The sequence below is a fragment of the Nyctibius grandis genome, chromosome 16 (assembly GCF_013368605.1).
Source record: "Nyctibius grandis isolate bNycGra1 chromosome 16, bNycGra1.pri, whole genome shotgun sequence".
Classification (NCBI taxonomy): Eukaryota; Metazoa; Chordata; class Aves; order Nyctibiiformes; family Nyctibiidae; genus Nyctibius; species Nyctibius grandis.
In genome coordinates, this window is record NC_090673.1 from 11185947 (window position 1) to 11208118 (window position 22172).

General features: G+C 44.4%; 1 protein-coding gene across 3 annotated transcripts; it reads left to right on the forward strand.

The window, feature by feature from the left end:
- Positions 1-1060: 1060 nt before the first annotated feature.
- On the forward strand, positions 1061-22019 carry ODF2 (outer dense fiber of sperm tails 2). 3 transcript variants are annotated; one of them, XM_068413694.1, is made up of 20 exons: positions 1061-1260; positions 4367-4451; positions 6731-6856; positions 7485-7655; positions 8687-8853; positions 9900-10029; positions 10386-10517; positions 11383-11457; positions 11860-11931; positions 12522-12638; positions 13536-13721; positions 14552-14661; positions 15347-15482; positions 16165-16275; positions 16931-17035; positions 17602-17760; positions 18637-18737; positions 19283-19445; positions 19793-19918; positions 20681-22019. In XM_068413694.1, the coding sequence occupies exons 1-20, from the start codon at positions 1061-1063 to the stop codon at positions 20852-20854; spliced, it is 2646 nt and encodes an 881-aa protein (XP_068269795.1). In that variant the 3' UTR covers positions 20855-22019. The 3 variants fall into 3 exon arrangements, with proteins under 3 accessions (XP_068269795.1, XP_068269797.1, XP_068269796.1); XM_068413696.1 differs by lacking the exon at positions 1061-1260 and adding an exon at positions 3781-3829; XM_068413695.1 differs by lacking the exon at positions 1061-1260 and adding an exon at positions 5176-5329.
- The last annotated feature ends 153 nt before the right edge of the window (positions 22020-22172 follow it).

A 22172-nucleotide genomic window follows, 5' to 3' on the forward strand; every position in this document is an offset into this window, starting at 1 on the left:
ATACCCCTGAAACATCAGTTTGTTCTCGTTTTCAAAAAAGGAGGATTAAGAGCAATCTGCATGCCCGGGGGATCTCTAGATGTTTCTGCTGTGCAAGAGTAACAAAGGATTTGCCGTTGTAGCAATCGGATTAGGCGCCATCGCTGCAGGTAACGTTGTGCAATACGAAGTGTGGAGCTGTGCTGGGTAGAACCAGATGTTTGTTGAGTGAGAGATGATGCAGGTTTGAACGGGAGTGATCCTCTGTGCAGCCCGAGGCTTAAATTTCCTTAATTCTCACTATAAAGTTCTGTTTCCCCAGCAGAAGGAACAGGTTTCGGGGAAGCTGGTTTGTGGAGGTATTTCAGGTGCAGCTGAAGTCAGTCTGTAACAGAGGGGCTTGCAGGGTGTGGGTTCTGTTGGGGGGCACCTTTGCTGGGTATAACAAAGGTGGTGACAGAGGGGTGGGGTGTTTCCCACATGTAAGCCTAGTTACAAATTCAGTCATCTGACATAGAGGGGAGAGAGAAAATATTTATGGTAAGAACCAGCTGCGTTGCTGGTCTGTGACTTGCTGTTAGCTCTGCTGTACTGAAACTTGCGTTCCATGGTAGCATAAGAACAAAGTTCAAGCAGGTCCTGTTGTTTTAAAAATAATTCTATTGAACAGGCAGAGACAGGAGCTTGAGGAAACCCTTTATGGTCACCTGAAATACCCAGCGCGATGGAGGAAAAGCCTTTCACGGCCTCGTGGGCCACAACATGAAATGAGGGTCTGGAACCCCACCGGCCCGGGGACGCGGCCTCTCTGCGGCGGTGCCCGCCTCGGCCCCGCACCCGGCTGCAGCCCCGGCGCCGCCGCGCTGGGTCACCCGGCCCCGGGCGGAGCGCGGCCGGGGCAGCTCCCCGCAGTCCCCGGGTTACCGGTGAGCGCGGCCGGGGCAGCTCCCCGCAGCCCCCGGGTTACCGCGGGGCGGGGCCCGGCCTCTTCCCGTCGCTATGGCGACGGGGCCACCTGCGGGGCGCGGCCTCGTGCCGCGGGCAGCGGCGGGCCGGTCACGGGGAGGGTTTGAATCGCCCAATGCGGGAGCCGCGGGCGGTGGCGCGGCGGAGGGCCCGGAAGTGCGGCGGCACCTCCTGCCGCTGGTGCGGCCTCCCGCCGCTCCCCTCGCTCCGGCTGCGGGGTGTCGATGGCAGCGGCGGCGCCTCCCGCTGCCTCCTCGCCGCCGACGAAGACCTTCTGAGGCGGCAGCGGCTGCAGGCCCTGAGCAGCCCTTCATGGTGAGGGGGCCGGGGCCGCGGGGCCCTGTGACGGGGGGCCCGGCCGGGGAGGGCGGGGGTCCCCTCGCGGGGATGTCCGAGCCCCCGGGAGTGGTTCCCTGGGCGCCGTCCCCACCGTGTCGGTAGCGGGACGTACCCCCTGCCCCGGGGCGGCCCTTCCCGGTGCCGGGGAGCGCGGGAACTACCAGGTGGCTTGAAATACATAACGGAAACCGTGCTCGGTGCCGGGGCGGGCGTGGGACGGGCTGCTCGGGGGGGTGGTGCCTCCCCGGGGGGTTTTCGAGCCCCAGCTGGGTAAAACCCTGCCCTGACCTTACATGCAGCAGAAGTTTTATTTCTCTGAAACATTTGTGACCGTTCAGCCAGTTTATCAGTACCTGGGAAGTGAAGCTGACAGAATCTACTGTGAAAGGGGGAATATGGAATAGTTTTACTGTCAAATTAGAAACATAAAAGCATAGGGAAGTGAATTCCTAAAACTGAAAAGGCTTTACCAGTGTAATCAAAGGTATTGCTTAACATATGGGGCTTGGAGCAACCTGGTCTGGTGGAAGGTGTCCCTGCCCGTGGCAGGGGGTTGGGGCTGGATGAGCTTTAAGGTCCCTTCCAACCCAAACCAGTCTGTCATTGTATGACCTCAGTGCTGGTCCTGCTCTGAGCAGGAGACTGACCCCACACTGGGTCCCTGCCAGCCTGAGGTAGCCAGAGACTCTTTGAAAAGCCTTCAGAGATGGCAGGAGAAGTTACTTGGGACATAAACCTTGTTGCCAGGGAGAGCTGAGTGACAGCGTTTGAGTTTCCCTTGTGGTGATTCCAAAGCTGTGTGTAAGTTCTCAGCCGGTGCTGTAGGCAATGCGCACGTTTAGTCCTGAGCAGAGTTTAACCCCTCCTCGGGAAGGAGAGGATTAAAACACCCAGCCGGGTTTGCAGTTCATAGCTAGAAGCTGGGGAATCCTGTTCCTTCAGAAAACTGTCGCTTCCTGTTCCCGATCGAGGGAAGTGCTGCTACATCCTCCCCTCTGTAATTTTCATAAATAGGACATGATATACAGGTGTGTGTTGTCTTAAACATGTACTCCTTAAAAACAGATGCAGTATTATTAGTTTTATTTAGAGTAGGTTATTACGTGAACCTTGGCAAGCTGACAAATTAATCAATGAGCTATAAAAGTGATCTGAATTCTAATCTAGCAGAAGTGTTGTACAAAGTCCCGCTCTGCTGCATTACAAGTAATGCGTTACTTGCAACACTTGTTCTTACATAGCAAATTGTGAAGGAGTATTACCATGAGGTTAGCTCACTAAGCCTGATACACCACCGCTTCGTCACTCCCGATAGATCATAGAATGGTTTGGGTTGGAAGGGACCTTAAAGACCATCCAGTTCCAACCCCCTGCCACAGGCAGGGACACCTTCCACCAGACCAGGTTGCTCCAAGCCCCATCCAACCTGGCCTTGAACACTGCCAGGGAGGGGGCAGCCACAGCTTCTCTGGGCAACCTGGGCCAGGGTCTCACCACCCTCACAGCAAAGAATTTCTTCCTAATATCTAACCTAAATCTCCCCTCTTTCAGTTTAAAACCGTTCCCCCTCATCCTGTCACTACTTGCCCTTGTAAAAAGCCCCTCTCCAGCTTTCCTGTAGCTCCTTCAGGTACTGGAAGGTGCTAGAAGGTCTCCCCAGAGCCTTCTCTTCTCCAGGCTGAACAGCCCCCACTCTCCCAGCCTGTCTCCGTAGCAGAGGGGCTCCAGCTGTCTGAGCATCTCCGTGGCCTCCTCTGGACTCGCTCCAACAGCTCCGTGTCCTTCTTCTGTTGGGGGCCCCAGAGCTGGACGCAGCACTGCAGGGGGGTCTCACAAGGACAGAGTAAAGGGGCAGAATCCCTTCCCTCAACCTGCTGGCCATGCTGCTGGGGATGCAGCCCAGGACACGGTTGGCCTTCTGGGCTGCAAGTGCACATTGCTGGCTCATGTTGAGCTTCTCATCAACCATCACCCCCAGGTCCTTCTCAGGGCTGCTCTCAATCCATTCTTTGCCCAGCCTATCAGGCCACCACATTTGTCAGGCATGATTTGCCCTTGGTGAAGCCATGTTGGCTGTCACCAATCACCTCCTTGATTTCCGTGTGCCTCAGTATAGTTTCCAGGAGGATCTGCTCCATGATCTTGCCAGGCACCGAGGTGAGACTGACTGGCCTGTAGTTCCCCGGGTCTTCCTTTTTTCCCTTCTTGAAGATGGGGGTTATGTTTCCCCTTCTCCAGTCAGTGGGAACTTCACCAGACTGCCACAGCTTCTCAAAAATGATGGATAGTGGCTTAGCAACTTCATCCGCCAATTCCCTCAGAACTCATGGATGCACCTCATCAGGTCCATGGACTTCTGGTACTTCCTTAGATGGTCTCAAACCTGATCTTCTCCTACAGTGGGCAAGATGTTAGTCCTTTGGAGATCCCTCCTCCTTTGCTCTCATTTGTTCAAGTCCCCCTGGTACCACCAAGCAAGAAGCTGCTCATGCTGTAGCTCACTCCCAGTTCTGTGTGTGCTACTGGTTGGCTGACCAGTACACAGGTATGTGCTGGGCAGGCGGTGACCACATTGCAACACGAGTCTGTGTGGGGCTGGGTTTGCTTCAGCATGAGCACTAATTTGTATGCATCTCTTCAGCCTGCAAAACTGTATAAACCCAGAACCTCAACATTTCTGTCAAGTTTTACAGAATTTGTCAATGATGGCAGATTTTAGGGAGGGTGTGGGGTTTGGGAGGGGATGTACAGGTACCCTGGAACTATTCAAACCTTGTTTCCTTATGAAGCTGGATAAAAATTGCAGTTAGAATTTGAAGGTTTGTAGCTGTTTGCGTAAGGCCATTGTGTAATTGTACAAAATATTTCCATTGTTTAAACCAACTTTCATCATGGATATGTAAGGAATTACAGTCTCGGTCCTTCCCTCATCCCATGCTTGTCAGAGGAAGCCAGGACACAACAACTTTTGCTGTTTGGGTTCATACATTTGATGTGTTTGAGCCCGAGTGTTGCCTTAAATTGAAAGGAAGAGGGTGTTCAGAAATTGGCCCCGTTTCCCATTATACTATTTCTGTATCAGGTATTCCTCATCCATCAGCAGTGAAGTGACTTCAATGTCTGCACAGAACGCGCTGTCAAGAAGAACTGAAAGCTTTAAAATGACTGTAAGTAATTTTACCTGGGCTGACAAAAACCTTTTTGCCAGAATCGGATTAGTGCTGCTGGTGGATTTTTGTAAGATTTGCAATTGCATTATACCGTTACCTCAACTGAAGCATCAAGCTCAAAGGTGATGACTTTAACCTTGCATCTCTAGGCTTTTCCGTGTTCTGTTAGGTATTGGTTTCAGTTATGCTTTTATCTGAAGATTAAAGAAATTCCATGATCCAAAATTCCATGATCCAAAAGCTTTTAAGCATTTATTTAACTTCAAAAAGACACTTAAAGTTAAGCACATATGAAAGAGTCTCTAGGTTCAGCATTCTAGGATGGAAGGATCCGATGGTTTCCTGTTGATTTTTCTTAACTAAACTGTTAAATTAGTGCTCCTCTTCTCCCCTCCCCCCTTCAAATTTCTCTTCATAATCAGATTGTGTTGGTTACCGGAACCCTTGATTTGCTCACTTGCTCTAAGACTTTGGACTCCAATGACTCTTACAGACGCCTGCTATCAATCCAACTGTGTTTGGTCTTTAATAACCATGTTAAAAGCAGAAAACACCAGAAGCAGAGAAATTATTTGTATTAATCCTAGCTTTACAGCAAAATAGTGTGCAGTTCATAATGGCAGATGCTACTGAAAGAAAGCTCAGACTTTAACCAGACGTGGCCATGGTTGCTCTCTGGCACAGAGGGAAGTGTTGTTATTTCCAGTTTCCTTATTCACAGGTTTCCTTTCATTCTATTGCCCTTTCCCTTTTGTGAGTGAAGAGCCATGAAGAACCGTTCCTCGTCTCCCCCTTTGCACGTCCATGTGGATGAAAAGACCCCTGTCCATGTCCATATTAAAAAGGGTCAGAAAACCACACCTGCAAAATTCCAGGTAGGAGTGTGAGCTGGGTGTTTGTGAGGGCTACAAAGAGGAAGGTGGACGGTTCTGGAAGCACCACAAAATCTTCAAGGTCTGTTTTACTGTGGTATTAGACCTGTAAGACTTGAGTTCTTATTCAATGGTGAATTTTCAGTAACACGTTTTCTATAGTTAAGATGATTTAAATATGGTGTAGAATATATAGTTACTTTTCACGTTCAAGTGTATGATTGTGAGGAGTGTTGCTTCCAGTGTTGTGTGGTTTGGGGGAATTTGGGTTTTTTTCCCCTTTTATTTCCTGGATTTGTGTCCTGATAATTGTTTTTCTTTGGCTTCATCCCTATTTTTGTAGGAAAGGTTTTGGGAAAGGTAATATCTAGGCATTTCAAATTCCATTTTGATTGTATTAAAATAAATCTGTTTAGAAAAAAACCAGTCTGGATTCAAACCATCTTCTGGCATTAAGCACCTTCTCAGTCTGCTGAGCTATGCAGCAAAGAGGGTCTTTTCATGGCCTTGTCCATAGTAGGTAGAAGGCAGTATTGAAGCTGAGTTTCTAGCTATCTTATGTCACCTTTTGTAGTTGGATGTTTATGTAAAGTTGTTCGCAAAAGGTGATGGAAATTGCTAGCTCATTCTTCCTTATGTGCAGGCATCCTCTTCTAAGTCCTCTATTTAATAAATTTTGTGTTTGTTGCTAATGGGGTAGGGCCTGACAGTGAAATCAATGACTCCTATTAATTAATTGCCTGTAGGGAATATTTAGAATATCTGATTTTTCTCTGAGGTTAGAATTGTGCAAAAACACTTTAACTTTCCCTCAGTTAGAACAACTCGAGTTCAATACAAATAAATGTGGGTCTGTCAGCTGACTGCAAAGCGGGGAAAACACGTCAGGGAAAATTCATAACCAGTCGCACTGCACTGTTCTTTTTTCTCTGGTAGTGCTGCTGTCAAATGATAAAGCTGCTCTTTTGTGAGGTGAATCTGGAATGGAGAAGGGATCTCGCAGGTTGTTCGTTCTTCACGTGAATGGGTTGTAGTGAGGTATTTTTTTGTGCATCTCCATACGGAGGGGACTTCCCCCAGCCCCAGTCTCCTCCCCTGGCCTGCTGGGTAAGGCTCTCATTACATCACAATAGCAGGTATCCAAGTGATATAACAGAGTTGCTACATGATGAACAAGAACAATTTACTACATCTAGCCATGCTGTCAACTGAATGTGCAGTAACATTTCCTTCTGGCTGGTGTTAGCCTCCCCTGATGGCTGCTGGCTCATCTGCCCCAACATATCATGTGAAACACTATGTGATATTTTTGTATGAATGAACTTTCATTTGGTTTTGCAGCACTAAAAAATTGTAAATGTTTCTTTAAAAGTCAGTGATTTATTTTATTTCCTCTTTCTTTAGCAAAAGCACAAACAGAAAATAAAAGGGGATACCATGAACACGTGCCGAGCTGTCCGGATGAAAACTAAGACCCCCTGGATACCCCCAGGCAAAACATCTGTCCGGGAGTCCACCTACAAATGGGAGGTATGGCTGATTCTGCTCTTTAAAACAAACTTTCAGGTTTATCTAAGGTTGAAGAGAGCAGTTGTGTAGTGAGGGAGCTGGTCTGGTCTGAAAGAAGGCTACTGTCACCTACCATCAATTTTAAGTGTCTTCTGTAAATGTTTTTCACTTTTTAATATAGAAAAATTGGAAATTAATTAGCAGCCTATGGCCATGTCATGCCTTTGTGCTTCTAGAAGCCAGACAGATTTCTTTGTTTGTTGTAGTTTTGCTAGTCCCCTTCAAGATCTCATCTGGAGGCACAGCGAGGGCCTGCTGTTCTTAGTCTCTTCCGAAGGATGGAGCATTTGTGTAGTATTATGTAATATTTTCTTTCTCATGGGTTGATAGTTTTTCCTTTTGTATTCCTGGCTCTTCCTAGGTGACAATTTGAACTTTCATTATTTTTTCTTCTTCTTCTGTTCTAGTCTTTCTGCATTCTTGACCTTCCCCTGATGGAAATGAAATAGCTGTTTACAATGGTTTTTTTTCCTTACTAGCCTTATTGCAGTGATGTGAACTGGTCTCACTTTCTGGTAGAGTTAGGGGTAGAATAGTGTTTATAACTTTACACTAAAAAAAATTATGCCCTTTATTGCTTTTCTGCCAGGGATCAACTCACCGCCTAGAAATTACACCTCCAGATTCAGAAAAAATGCTGTCAGTATTGCGCCTGAGTGACCTCTCTACAGATGAGGAGGATGCTGTTTACTGCAAAATGAACGAATATGAAAAGAAGATGGATAGCCTGATGAATGTGGTGGCAACGCTGAAGAATGAGGTGAGGAGACAGCGTAAAGACGTGCTGACTTAGGCTTTGTAGCTGATCATTTGGCCAGAGGAGGCTGGAGTCAAGTATTGGTGCAATGGGGAGTACTCAGGCCATTGGAAGATTGCTTAAAAATCAGTCTGAGTTGTTTAGAAGAGCTGAACTATCCTACTGAGATCTTAAGCCCTACTATGAAACATTTTAAAACCTTATCCATTTAATAAGGTATTGCTGTGCTTCAGTTTCCAGATAATCTGTCTTCTTCAGAAACAAGTCTGGTTCAGTCCCCCTCTATGTTCGCTCTTCTTTCACATCTTCAGCTGTTTGTAGTGCTCTTAACTGCCAAACAGGATGCACGTGTCATTCATGAGGAGCAGTAGTCAACTTCTGAGCCCCATTCAGCTCTTGAGTAGTCTGTACACAACTCCAATCACGCTACCAGCAGTGACACTGAGCTGCCACAGAACCTCCTGAGTAATCCAAAATGGGGAGATGGAAACAAAATGCCAGGGACTATTTAGGATGATTTCACCCAGTTCCCTGGATCTCACAAAGCAATAGTGGAGCAATGGGAGCCATCTCCAGTGTGTGAGCTGCTACCAGAGCTCCCTTCCTGCCACAGAAGCATAGAACGGTTTGGGTTGGAAGGGACCTTAAAGACCATCTAGTTCCAACCCCCCTGCCATGGGCAGGGACACCTTCCACTAGACCAGGTTGCTCCAAGCCCCATCCAACCTTGCCATGTTTGAGGTCTGTCACATGTCTCGTGGCTGATGAGAATTTTTTGTGTGTAACTTAGAGCCAGGACACTTGTGTCTCCTCGTGTTTGTGGGATGGGAGGTATTTCCAGGCAATAAGTGAATTATGCCCTTTGTGCACAGGAACAGCCTGGAAGTATCTAGGCCAAAAAAAAAACCCCAAAAGCATGGTCCTTTGTGTTTGGTGCAGTTGAATAGCTGGTTCACTGGTCTGAGATGTGGATTCTGTGCATCGCCTTAAAAGCACCTGGTTTGTCTTAAGTTCTATTTAAATATCTTCATCAGGTCAAGCTGCAGAAAAAGGAGGAACAGCAGGAAATTACAAATCGTCTCCTTGAGGAGCAGAAAGAAGAACTGGATGAGGTCACACAAGAGCTGGTAGAAACAGAACACGAGAATACACTGCTCAGGCGCAATATTGAGCGCATAAAGGAAGAGAAAGATCTGACTGTGTAAGAAAGCTCCAGTTCTCCATTGTTACTGCAAGTAGTGGTATTTACAGCGCACCTGCCTCCTTATTGCTAACGTTATTTGAGGTTGTAGTTTGTACTCTGGGTTGCAGTGCTGCTGAAGAACTGATGTTCTTGGATTTTTTGTCACCTTTTAGAAGAGGGACTTCAAATGGCAATAGCTGCAGAGAAGGGCTCTAGCATGATTATTGGAATGGAAAATACTCTGAGAGGAACCTGAGAGCAGTTGGCTTGTGTGGCCTACTGGAGGGTCATCCTAGCTCTGCAGTTGAGAATTTGAAGGTTGAGCGATGCTGTTTGAATTGGGGTGATACTGGTAGAACAATAAATGAATAAACATAGAGCTGAAAACTACAGGAGAATTTTTGGCCTTTGTGCACATCATACTGAGACAGGAGTGACAGCCCCTGAGAGGGCTGAATCATGGTGTTTTTTTTCCTTAGTGATCCTGAAGGTCTCCAAATCTGACATTTTTGCATCTGCTTTGTATGTAAACAATTAGGGAAGTTTGTGTCTCCAGAGGGACGCTAGTGTTTTAAGAGAGTCAGTTTTATTTTTTCCTTAAGAAAGATCACTTGGAAGTTAATACTGTGTATTCCTTTTTCAGAAAACTTTGTGAATGTTTCTGAGATTACAGGCCCTGGCTAAAAACTTTGAGGTGTGCTTTCCTGTTTCACGTTCAGCCATTTGGAGTCTTATTTCTGGTGTGTCTTAAGTGCCCAGGAAAAGCACAGCATTGTGTTTTGGGTTCAGTAGTGTGTGCAGGCTTTGGTGTAAGCCCGATTTGTCCCCTCTAAATTCCTGTTTCATAGCTGTGGTCCTAGCAAGCTCTTGGTGTCTACTTACTGGCTTCTATCAGAACAACTTCCACACTGCAAGAGGGTAGATCTTAAGTAGTGTTTGTTTAGAGCTTTTATCCTCTGATTTGAGGGGTTTTATGAGTTTTAATGCAATCAACTGTATATCAGTAGTGGCTGATACAGCTGTCAAAGCTTCTTGTTTCTCTGGTGGCTGGATTCTCATTACAGGCTACAGAACGAGTACTTGCGGCGTGAGAAAGAACGTTTGATGTCCAAGCTGAGCGAGACAGAAAGGGATGGAGCAGCAGCAGCCAAGCAGATCCATGCCCTGAAAAATACAATTGGGAGACTCAACATCGTAGGTGTTGTCCTTTTTTTGTTCTTGCCTTTACTACGTTGTCCTCTTATGTGGCTGTCTTAAAAACGTAATAGTTGCTGATCCAGAAAAATGTATGGAAAAGTGGAGGGATTTAAGACACTTAAGGTGTTTGCTAGTTTTGTTTGGAAGCGGGGTATTTACTTGCAGCATCCAGTCACCTTTTGCACACATGATGCTGACTATTGCACTGCTCGTGCTTGTATCAGCTTCGTATATTAATTGCAGGTGAGCAATTCTTGTATTTTCTTTTGGTTTTGGGATTTTGTTTGTTTTGGTTTTGGTTGTTTTGGTTGTTTTGGTTTTGGTTATTTGCCTTTTTTTTTTTCCCCCTCTAGGAGAAACACATGAGCAGCTCAGACATTAACGCACTGACAAGACAAAAAGAGCTTCTGCTCCAGAAATTGAGCACCTTTGAAGAAACCAACCGGACACTACGAGAACTTCTCACAGAGCAGCAAAACCGGGAGGTGGGCAGTGCTGCGTGCTTGAACTTGCCTGGTTACAGGAGACTATGTTGTCTTGTGGACTGAAATGGAATTTGAGTTTGAGCACTTCTAATTCTTTTTCCCAGCCATGCTGTTGACACTGTGTCATAAAGGATGGATAGGGGTTTTTTTTTATCCCTACCTACTTCATAGAGTACGACCAACTTTTCTGCTGTGAGGATGTTAGAGCATCTGAGTCTTTAACTGTATTAAAAGCTATAGGTACTACTGTGTTGCCAACTCTTTCTCATCTGGATACAGCTCTGTCTGCTGACCGTGCTGGTCTGAAATGTTACTGCTGCAGTTGCATTGGCTGAAGTCTGAGGACTCGATGTGGCCTTAGCTAATGGAAGCCTAAAGATGTTCAGAACTTTATTTTTGTAGGCTGTAAGAGCAATAACAGAGAAATTGTAAACAATTCTGTACTGCTTGTACACAACAATTGTATATTGCTTGTAAGAGCAATACAGAAATGAAATTGCTATTCTTCCTGTAGTTTATATTCCATTTGAGCAAAAGCAGGCTGATGGTAGCAGTTCTTTCAGCCACCAGTGAGTCTGAATAAAAGGACTGAGTTCTTCCACATGACTTTCCCTGAGAAATGGGAGAGTTCAGAAAGATCTTAAATTGCCATCATGCTTTTTATTATAATCTTTGACTGAGAAGTGGAAAAGCTTTCTCAGATGGGTGATATGTGAAATATTTAGCAAATTTGATGCTTCTGGGTATCTTCTGAGAACTGCTGCTGCAGGTGGGAGAAAATGGTTGATTTGCCCAGTTCCATTTAAAGAATCTGTATAAAATTGACTTTTTAGTTAACAATTTTTCTCATGTATTTCTTTTGTAGAAGGATGCTCAGAAGATACTGGAGCGGCAAGGAGCACTGCTGAAAAGGCTGACTGACTCAGATGCAGAGAATGTGGTAAGCAAACCCAATCTCTGCTTTTTTTTTTTTTTCCCTCTTCTTTTTTTAATGATAAAGCAGAGAGATCTAAAATGACAAGCTCTTCTTTGTCTTGTATTCAGGCATCAAGTCTTACACTGATGCCTTTTAGACCAATAAAAAATATTTTGGCTTTTGTGGTAATCAGAGCAACTACATTGCTCCTCTGGTGAACAACCTGCATTTCAAAGTGGATAGATGTTCATAGCCTTTGAAATATGGGGTCTTAGAATGGGGTTAGCATAACTGAGACCTGCATACCAGACAGAGCGTTCTGTGGATCAGAGGGTTTTGGGAGGGAGGCAGTTACACCTCTTTCCCTCTACCTGCCAACTTAAACATGTTTGCTACTTAACATCTGAGTGGTGTTTGTTTTCCCAGCAACTTCAGATAAGACTTCAGGAGAAGGAAAAAGAAGTGGACAATCTTATCATTCAGATACAGGCAGAAAAGGTAGTTTCCTTTTTTCTGCTTTCCTCTCCCTGCTCCACCTTTCCGTTCTGTAGAACCACAGATGGTCCAAAATATAGATTTGTACTTGCAGACGATTACTTTTTAAGGGTTCAGATGACTGGCTTGCTTATAAAACCAGACAGAAGCTACCCATTCCCACACAGTTGTGGATTCCATGTTCTGCTAATAAGACACCTGTCACAAAGATGAAGAGATAGTGCTCTCTTTGCTTGGGCTTCTTACTGAATTGCCTTTCTCTTTAAGGTCATGTTGGTTCCTGATGTCAAATTCCAGTCTGTTCCTCTGTTTAGGAAGTAAAAAAGGAATGTAGTGAAAGAATCAGATATGAAGGATGTTTTGCCTTAAAACAAACCTTTCAGGCCAGTCATTCACATCTGATGTAAAATAAATGGCTACTCATTTGTTGCCCATTTTGTTGGAGTAGAGGAGCTGTGATGGTCCATCTGAGGAAAGTGGAGGTGGCTGGAGATCATTCAGTGAAGAAATCTGACACTGTTACATATTATGAAGTGTTCCTTCTATTAGCTTGTTGAAGAGAAAGGTGTGTGTTGTGTTTGCTTCTTATTTAGGACCAGGCAAAGACAGCAAGTGAACTCTCCAAGTCTATGGAGGCTATGAGAGGCCATTTACAAGCACAGCTGCGAAACAAAGAAGCTGAGAACAACCGTCTGAGTATACAGATACGGGTATGTTTTCAGTGGTCCCTGGGGATTGTCTTTTCATTTCCACCGAGGAACTGAATTGACTGACAAGGGAAGTAGCACTCATCAACTATTCTTCTGCTGTGTCTGGTAGCCTGAAATATTGGCTGGTGATGTTTGTGCCAGTAACACACACCAGACTTTTCAAATGAAGTAAGAAAAGTAAAAGCTTTTCACTTTTGATGCATGAGGCAAAAACATAGCCTTAAGGTCTATGTGCCTTTATTAGATTTCTTTTTTCTAAGTTGATTAGTACATAATTATTTAAAAGATTACTTTGGTTTAGTTAAGCATCAAGACAGATTGTAAACTATGTAATTTGCTTTCTGGGAAAAATGCTGTGCCGTGAGTTCCTGTGTTTGATCACACTCCTGCATGCTTTCTTTGTTATTAATGAGGAGGGGAAAGTTCTCCTGGTTTATCGTGTTCAAAGTCTTATGTTTAATATATCTGTTGATGTTGTGATGAACATACGTATGTTAATGGTTTAGAAGAGCTTTAATCCTGTTAAGCTATATAGCTGCCTAAAGCAACATTATTATATGCAAGCATTTCAATTAATAAAGAGAATGTTCTTGGGTAGATGAAAAGACTGGTAGACCAGTATTTATCTTGGTCAGGAGAGGAAATCAGTATTCTAGAGAGCAGCTTGTGAAAGAAGAAAATAAGACTTTTGGAAGGAAAGGAAGACATATCATGCTGACATGTCTGTCAGCATTAGGACAGAATTGTGTAGGTGAAAGGCGATTGCAAGTACCTCCAGGCTGGAGGTTGGGGGTTTATGCCCAGCTCTCTCCACTGTTTCTAGGAAATTAGTTGCTGCTTTGGGTGTGCAGGTAGAAGGACATTATTCCATGTGATGTGTTTTCTCTCCCTCTGCAGAATCTGGAGCGTGATGAAGCTCAGCATAAGGCAGAGGTGGAACATATCACGGAACAACTGAGAGAACTAAGGCAGAAAGCAGACCATGATAAAGAGGCCCTGAAGAAAGCCATCTGTGCACAGAAAGAGCGGGCAGAGCGGAGCGAAGAGTATGTCGAGCAAATGACTGTCCAGCTAGCAGAAAAGGTACCGGATAATACAGGAGGAGAGACCTTATTTCAGATCATGCATCTCAATCTTTGATTTCTGGTGGCAGCCCTGGGGAGTCTGTGCTTTCAACTAATGAGATTTATTTCTGACTTGATGCCTTGGCCCATTTATGCTAAGTTTAGAACAAATCCAATTTTCTCAGCTGTCACTATATTTGCTGCATGTCCTTAACTTAGGGCATGCGATAACTTAGATCATACTAAACTAGCAGGTTGTTTTTTTTGCCTGGTTCTTTAGAACCATCTGAGGGTTGACAAAAGCCGATAAAATAAAGCATTGTGGTTTGGCTGAAAATTCTGAATGGAGTTGATTGCCAATCGAGAAACTAGTCAGAGCAGAAAAGTACAAAGACTTAGAGATGTGCTAGAATTTCCTGCTGAAAAATGACTGAAGGATATCAAGAAAAAGTAGAAAAGTTAGGACTAAAACAAATCAGAAGGGAACCTCGATTTCACGCTATTTGATGTTTTTTTCTCCATTGTTTTTCGAATTGCAGGGACCAGAGCCCCTAGTAGAATCTTAGCTATGCTTTGTATTTGTGATAGTTCATCTGCCTTCAAAGAGGATTCTTCTTTTGCTGCTGTTATGTCTGTTGGCTGACAGTAGTGTTAGAGAACACCTCTCTCTGAAGGAGCAGAAAGAACAAAAATAAATACTTGTCCTTAGTATTTTAAAAGTCTTAGTGAAGTCTCTGCACATACCATGCTTACCCATATCAACATCTCTGCATATTGTTTGCATATCCCATGTCCAGTGACATTTTTGTCACCCTTACTCTTTTCCTCATGTATTCTTTTGTTTAATAGGACAGTTATGCTGCTGAGGCGCTGTCTACTATGGAGACCTGGAGGAGTCGCTACAACAAAGTAGTAAAGGACAAGAGTGACCTTGAACTGGAAATTGTTATGCTGAACAGGTTAAAAAAAATTTAGTGTGGAGAAATTGGCATGAGTGGGGATGTGTTCTAAGCCCAAGGATAATTTAATCGAATAATTCAGTTGGATTGCCTGTAAATATCCAAGCAAAACCAGCACTGCCTTAAGGCTAGAGCAGAGTTTGGAGAGAGAGAGAGGGAGATGTGGCTTCTGCTACTGACTTGCCACAGCAAAGGCATCATTTTTAAGGGTTTGCTGACCCTTAAAACTCTGTTCCTTTGCCATTTTGTAATGCTTTGAAATATTGAAGGTTATTTTTCTTTTGAGATCTGTTTGAGAAACTTGAATGGAAGGGAGTAGGAGAGATAGGCAATTCCAAGTTCATGCCAATTTTGTTGTAAAGGCAAATAAATGTGTTGTTATCACTGCAGTACGGTTGTTGCTGCAGGAAAAAAGAAGGTAGGTACGAGCCAAGAGAGAGGTACCTCTTTATCCTGTGTATCTTGGAGGCAAGGCATTTGAGCTCTGGGGGGACAACTCAAGTTAATTTCCAGCAGGCTAAGAAGATTGAGGTAGTAGACCAGTGTAACAAATAGGTGTGCATACGTGACTGGAGGAGGAAGATGAAAGGATAGGGAAAAGCCATGTTTCTAAAGCTAATTTTTAAGGGTTAGGAGTCTTATTCTTGCTTGTCACTTAAGGATTAACTTTCTTTCCGTATGGCAGCCGTGTTGCAGACTTGCTGGAACAGCAGACAACCCTGGAGGAGAAGATGCGGGAGGACAGAGAAGTTTTGGTGGATAAATTGCATCGACAGACTGCAGAGACCACTTCTTTCAAAATGGAGAATGAAAGACTAAAGGTCAGTGATTCTAGGGGGTAGAAGCTGAAATGGTAGGGGAAAAAAGGAGAAATTATAACAAGCTTGGCCTCTGAGGACAGAGTTGAATTGCACCCATTGCTCCCATTTAGTTTCAAACCAGTTTCACCGTAACCTGAGTATGATAGGGCGAGTAGTTGGGAAGAGACATAAAGAAAGAACATGATCATTCTAGGGGGACTGGGTTTCTTCCACGTTTTGGCTAGGAGTATCTCCAATCCAAGTACTGTTTCTTGCAGCTGGGATCTTACATCTTGTCCTTACATCTTCATACTGCTGGCCACAGAACAAATGACTGTAGCTCATGCAGAGAGAATGGTAATCTCCAGAATAAAAAAAAAATGCCTGGCACATTTTTCCTGTGAGAGATCTCTCTTATCACTGCAGATCTTGTACGTAACTTTCTTCTTGGAAAGCTAGGCACTGATCCAGATAAGGAGTGGCCTTAATCCAAGTAGCACAGCCCATTGAGGCAGATGGAAAGGTCGCACATCCATCACACACCTCTGTGCTGCGCTGGTGTAAATTTGGCAATCCACTGAAGTCTGGAAAGTTTTGCCAACTTACACTGACAAAAGTCTTTTTTTCTTAGTCTAGACAACATTAGACAGCTAGCGTGGCAGTTACTTCCAAGCGCTTAATGGAAGATGTTTTCTTTTTTCAGGCTAGTGTGGTCCCAATGGAGGAAAAGCTGAACCAAGCACAGATGGAAGTGCAGCAGCTCAAGAGCTCTGTCAGGAACTATGAAGCGTTGATTGAAAGCTACAAGTCACAGGTAGGCACCTTATCAAAACCTTCATCCCTTGCACAAACATGTTTTCTCCCTTCACTGTTGTGACTTATTCTGTAATGCCTTAACTCTTTGTTTGCTCTGGGAGGATATTGCGGTTTCATGTGGGTTTGGTTCTTTTGTCTCTATTAGCCATACTTTTTCTCAAGTGGCAGCATCCAGACTGCCATGTGCTGTATGCCAAAGTGTGGAAGATTTGCCTTCCTCACTATGTGCTGATAACTTGGTCATTAGGAAGAGCTGACCCCCACAGCAGAGATCTTGATTAATGGAGAACAAAAGACTGGTTTTAATTTCCCTTTTCCCTGCTCCTTTTCAAAAGGTAAAGGAAAACAGTGAGATGCTTTCTTCTGCCTTTTAGTGTGGCAAGTACTGTTCCTTGGTTGCTTTTCTGGGGGGATTTTGGATATCATGGTAGTAGGAAGATAAGGCAAGAGGGGAGAACGACTGGTGGAAAGCTCAAATGATCCAGGTGGCAGAAGTATAAAGTGAACTTCCAAATACAGTTCTGGGCTGGTGGTTAGTGTGGCAAAAAAACTTCTTGCTGATCCTTGAGCAGTTTTAGTTACTCCAAAGCATTGCACATTTGTTGAAAACTATATGTAACAGATAAGGTATGTGAGTTTTTTTGTATGTCCAGATGTTGAAGACCCAAATGGAAGCAGATGATGTGGCAGCAAAACTGGTGAAGTGTGATAAAGAGAGGAAGGCACTAAAGGATGAAATGAACAAGGAGATTGAACTGGTAACTATTCCTCCAAAGACTGATATTGTAGACATTCATGGGTCTTAAAGTCCTGAATGTAGCGAAAAATGGCTGTGGATAGGAAATAAAAGGCTTATCTGAGTTTGCCTTTTCCATTAGTTTTCCTCAGGACTTGTTCATTCTGCAACATCTATTGAACATTTAGCAACTTCTTTTTGACTATATGGCGTTCTTCAGAGGTGTTTAAATTGCTTAGTGTGTCCTTTTTCCTGCAGAAATAGTGGTTTAGGACAGCGGACTATGCAGGTTACACCATTGTCTGATGTGGAACAGCTGTCCTCAAAAAATGCTTGTACTTCTAGTAAAACTGAAGCCCAGGATCCAAAATACTCACTCATTCTCACGCCATCCATAGGGAATGCCACATCCTAAGAGAAAGCCTTTTGGAATAGGAGAAGGCCTTAGGCTTTGAACTCCAACACTGGCCAAATATCCACACAGTGTCATCGTGGTTGCCGACTAACAAAGCTTCAGTGAAGCTGAGAAACTTTTTAGTCTTGACCTTATGAACATCTGAAAGTTCCTCATGTTCTCTTTGATTGTAGGTACGTAAGCAGTGCCAGAGCCAGCTTGCTGAACTGGAAAATCTGCCTGAGATTCTAAGGATCACAGAGACACGACTAGCAAGATGTCAGGACCGCCTTCAGAGTTACGAGGAGAACGACACGGACCTGTCTGTCACAATTGCAGATCTTCGTCAGCGGGTAAGGGACTGGCTAAAAGGATATGCAGAACTGTAATCCGCAAGTCTGGAACCAAGATGAATTTCTAATCACAGGAAGGTTCAAACTTCGTCTCTGTTCTCGTCTCTTTGAAATGATTAAACGTGCACTGCAAAATAAAGGTGTGTGCCATGTCTTTGTGCAAGAAGTTAGCGGCGTAGCTAGTAGCATTCCTTACTATTTGCAAGGTTTCTCATCCCTTGGTGCAGAACCTTACTAGGACCTGAATAGCAGCAGTGACAACACTTGCTAATGCCAGCACTCGCTTCCGTTACCTCCATCATCTTGTCAGCTTTCCCTCCTGTGGTTTTCTGCTGATAGCACTGTCCCAACCTTGTTTTCTCACCCTGATTTCAGGTTGTTTTCCCAGTCCCTGTTTTTTGTCCCCAGGAGGACTGCGTAGGTATTCCAGGATAATTATAGACAGGCATGACTTCTGCAACCATGCCTCAAGACACAGCAAATGATCTCACAGTCTGACTGCTTTGCTCTGATTGCCTTGGAATTACAAACCTTCCTGGTATTTCGGGCTCTAATGCCTCTGTGGGCTGCTGTCATGTGTATGGCTGCTTTTGATGTGCTTCGCTGTGCTTACAGGTGGCTGCTCTGCATGCAGGCGTTTACGGACCTGGCTTTTCGTTTGCAGCATGGAAGAATTTTCTCATACCTTTCCAAACGTTAACTGTAAGCACCAGCAAAATGGATGTTTAGTGCTTTGCTTTTCTATCCACTGTTGCTTTTCTGGGGCTCTCCAGAAATTATGAATTGAGCATGTTTCCGAGCTGCATACGTTTTGGGTGGTTGGTCGTGTGTGTGTAGTGACTACACTGTAAAGTAATTAATTACTGTAATTTTTAGATTGAGCTCCAGGGCAACAAAATGGAGATGGCAAGAGAGAGGTATCAGTCTGCCCAGGAGGAGAAAAAGCAGCTCACCTTGAAGGTGGAGGAGCTGGAAAGGTTAGAAATATTAGGCTCTCTTGCTCTCTTCACCTTCCATTTCCATCCTCTTCCCATTGTTTTTTCAAGGGATTGAAACAGCTTCAGTCTTGTTCCAGTTGCCCACATGTCTCCAGGATTACGTGCATTTGCTTCTCCTACAAGGATCTGTAATCAGTAGCTGTCCACTGGAGAAAGAGTTATAGGCTTTTGCAGCATCTTTTATGCATGTTAGAAAGGATGATGACTTACACAGCAGATGAACCAGCTCCTTGTCCAGTCTAGCCTGACCATTTTGAGGTTACTGAATATTGCAGTGTTTTTACCCATTTTTATAAATTCCTTTTAGTGACAATGTCTGGGAAAATGAAGGTATGTGAATGCCCTGCATGTCCTTCAGTCTTTGAAATTTTGATTTGAGAAATGGAGAAGTGTTTGCTGGGCCTTTTGCCTTTCAAGGGGGAATAGAATCTATTCCCAGACTAGTCAGGACCTGATGAAAAGGCAGACTGAAACACACTCCATTTAAAATGAATAGGTTTCCTTCCCTTATTGTCTCAACCTAGAAAACTAGAGACAACGAGTGCCCAGAACATAGAATTCCTTCAGGTCATAGCAAAACGTGAGGAGTCGATCCACCAGTGTCAGCTGCGGCTAGAGGAGAAGACCCGTGAATGTAGCTCCGTGGCACGTCAGTTGGAGATGGCCATTGAGGATGCTAAAAGACAAGTAAGTAGTTTGTGAATTTTCCCAAAACTACCCGGACTGTAAAAGAGGAACAGTGAGAATGCTGGAAATACCTCCTCAGCCTATGACCAAAATCACGAAAATCATCATGTTCAGTGAAATACAAATTATAAAATGTGCTGGTACTGTTTGTCAGCACTTAAACCATTGAAAAACCGAACCCCACGCTCCATTTTGCAACAGAAGAGGAAAGCACAAGACTGAGGTGCTGCTAATGTATGAGAATGTGTCCAGTTAAACTTTACAGGGCTTTTGTGGGCAATGGGGCAGGGAAAAATCATTCTTCCGTAGACAGCTCTTTAATGAAGTTGTTCTGTTGTTATACGTAGGTGGAACAAACTCGGGAACGAGCAGCGTCTAGAGAGAGGGCAGCCCAGTCCAAGCTGTTGGATTTGGAGACCCAGCTGAGCAGGAATAAAACAGAGCTGAACCAATTGCGTCGGAGCAAAGACGATGTGAGTGGCTTGCAAGGGTTACTCTTGCTGTGCTGGTGGTGTCCTGGCAGCAACTGGAGTCCATAAACCAAGGTCCTGTGGATGTGCTGCAAAACTCAGGCGGAGCTGTGTCTGAATGTGACCTGCTGTTGTATGTGTCTGTGACAGATGTGTGATACGACATGTCTGTTATGTCACTAGTTCAGGAATGCAGACTCTCATTTGCTTCTTTCTTATAGCAACGATTAGAATGAACTAGCTCTAAACTTCAGTGTGTGTAAGAAATGGTTCAGACCTTTCTTATGTTCAAAGGAGATTTGCACCAGAGATCGCGGACAGATGTCAACTTCATTTACTGTGCTTGGTTATCTGAGAGAGAATGCGATTTCTCTTCTAGAGGAAAGGATTTCTTCTAGAAGAAAGAGGAGGAATCTTTCATAATATCCTACTTACGCTGCTTGTTTAGCTTAAGTTTTACTTGGAATTTGCTTGGCACATGAATCATGTCAAGCTGCTTTTCAGAAAAAGACTGTGTTTAATTCCCTGTAACTATAGCTAATCAGTTTTACAAGCCCAACTGATGAGCTGTGTCGTCTCCTATTTTTTATCAGTGGGTTGTTGAATGGAGTTGGAAATGAGCAGAACAAATTATAAATATCATAGCACCATCTACAGAAATGTCATCTACTGCTGTCCTCAGCACTTTTGGGGAGCAGCTTAAGTTTGACGTGAATAGGAGGAATGTTGCTGTCTTTGAGCCTGTGTTTTGTGCTTCTTCTGCAGGCAGAGCGCCGGTATGAAAGCCGCCTGCAGGATTTAAAGGATCGGTTGGAGCAGTCGGAGAGCACCAACCGCAGCATGCAAAACTATGTCCTGTTCCTCAAGTCTTCCTATGCCAGTGTTTTTGGAGAAAGTGCCTTGCTGGTCTCCCCCGGCCGCTCTCGTTCTTCTCCATAAGGACAACGTTCTCCCTGCACCTCTGCTTCTAAGCACAAAAGGAGCCCTCTTTCAAAGCCATATGTTGTTTAGAAAATAGGTTGGCATTTCAGGGTCACTATTAGGAGAAGTTCTCCTCTTTTCCTTGCAGCATGAGATGATAAAATGATGGTGGCGTGTCCCCTAAGTGTGGGGCATCAGCAATACCAGTTTGGTGTTGGAGGTTGGCATTACAGCATAAACTGTGCCCCAAAGCCAGATGCTTTTGCATATGATGGAAAAGGTCCTTTTCATCCTGTAGGGTCCTGATGGTTTCAGCTCTTAAAATCTGTCAGGGGTTTTTGTTGAGCATGTTAATAGGAGCTCTTTTCGTTTTCATGCTGCTTTTTTCATTCTGTGTCTGTGTTGGGGAGATCATGTAGGGTTTTTCGTTTGTGGGGTGTTTTTAATTTTTTTTAAACTATTGAACATTGTATCGATGCATTAGATGATAGGTGGGAGAGGGTCCACCCACCAGGAGGGTGAAGCTGAAAATAACTTAAGTGCCTGGGCTCTACACTTACAAGGGATTATCTCCTGAACAACCACAGTGTTTGTAAACAGTTTTATACCAGAAATAATGATTTTGTTATTTTTTTAACTTGATTCTTATATACTCCCTGATCCTCACCATTTTTTCTGAGTGTGACGCTAATGTTGCTTTACTCCTCTCACCCTGATTTCCTGATCCTGAATATCGCCAGGACTGAGCCAAAACCATCTGAATTCAAAGGAAAGATTGTGGTTTAACCTCAGTGGCACTTTGGCTGGGGTCTTGGTGTGAACGCCATGTGAGTTCAGGGTGTGCATGAAATACTGACTTGATCTTAAGCCAAGTAAAGAGCAGCTACGGATACTCAACTTCATCAAACCAGCCTGCGCCTTCTCCTGGAAAATCAGGTTTTCAATGTGTTGAGCCCCTAAAACTCATGCACTCTCTAGTGCCCAGTTCTTTCCAGTAAGTGGTTCTTATGGGGGCAAAAATAAACATTGTTTTTATTTTTATCATCTCTTTTGTATCGTATTTATGTGCGATGTGGTCGTTGGGGCAGTATTTGTCACAAAGGTTTTCCAAGTTAATCATTTTTTGAGAGTTCTGTAACTGTGTGCGTGTGTTTAATCCTAAAGGTGCTACGGTAAAACAAACAATAAACTACATTTCGGTTGGTTATGTTGGGGGTTTCCTCTTCTGTGTGCTCTGTCTGGGGCTGGAAAAAACAGCCCCAGCCGGGGCAGCCGGCCCTGCCCCGCGCCGCCCCGCAGGTGCCCCCGGCGGGACTCGAACCCGCGGTCCCCGCTC

What these genes read in the sequence shown, in the direction of transcription:
- ODF2 (XM_068413694.1), top strand. Translation starts at nt 1,061, where the DNA reads ATGCGGGAGCCGCGGGCGGTGGCGCGGCGGAGGGCCCGGAAGTGCGGC. An exon ending in CTGAAAGCTTTAAAATGACT is followed by an intron (nt 4,452 to 6,730) that starts GTAAGTAATTTT and finishes CTCTTTCTTTAG; the next exon opens with CAAAAGCACAAACAGAAAAT. An exon ending in CTGTCCAGCTAGCAGAAAAG is followed by an intron (nt 13,722 to 14,551) that starts GTACCGGATAAT and finishes TTTGTTTAATAG; the next exon opens with GACAGTTATGCTGCTGAGGC.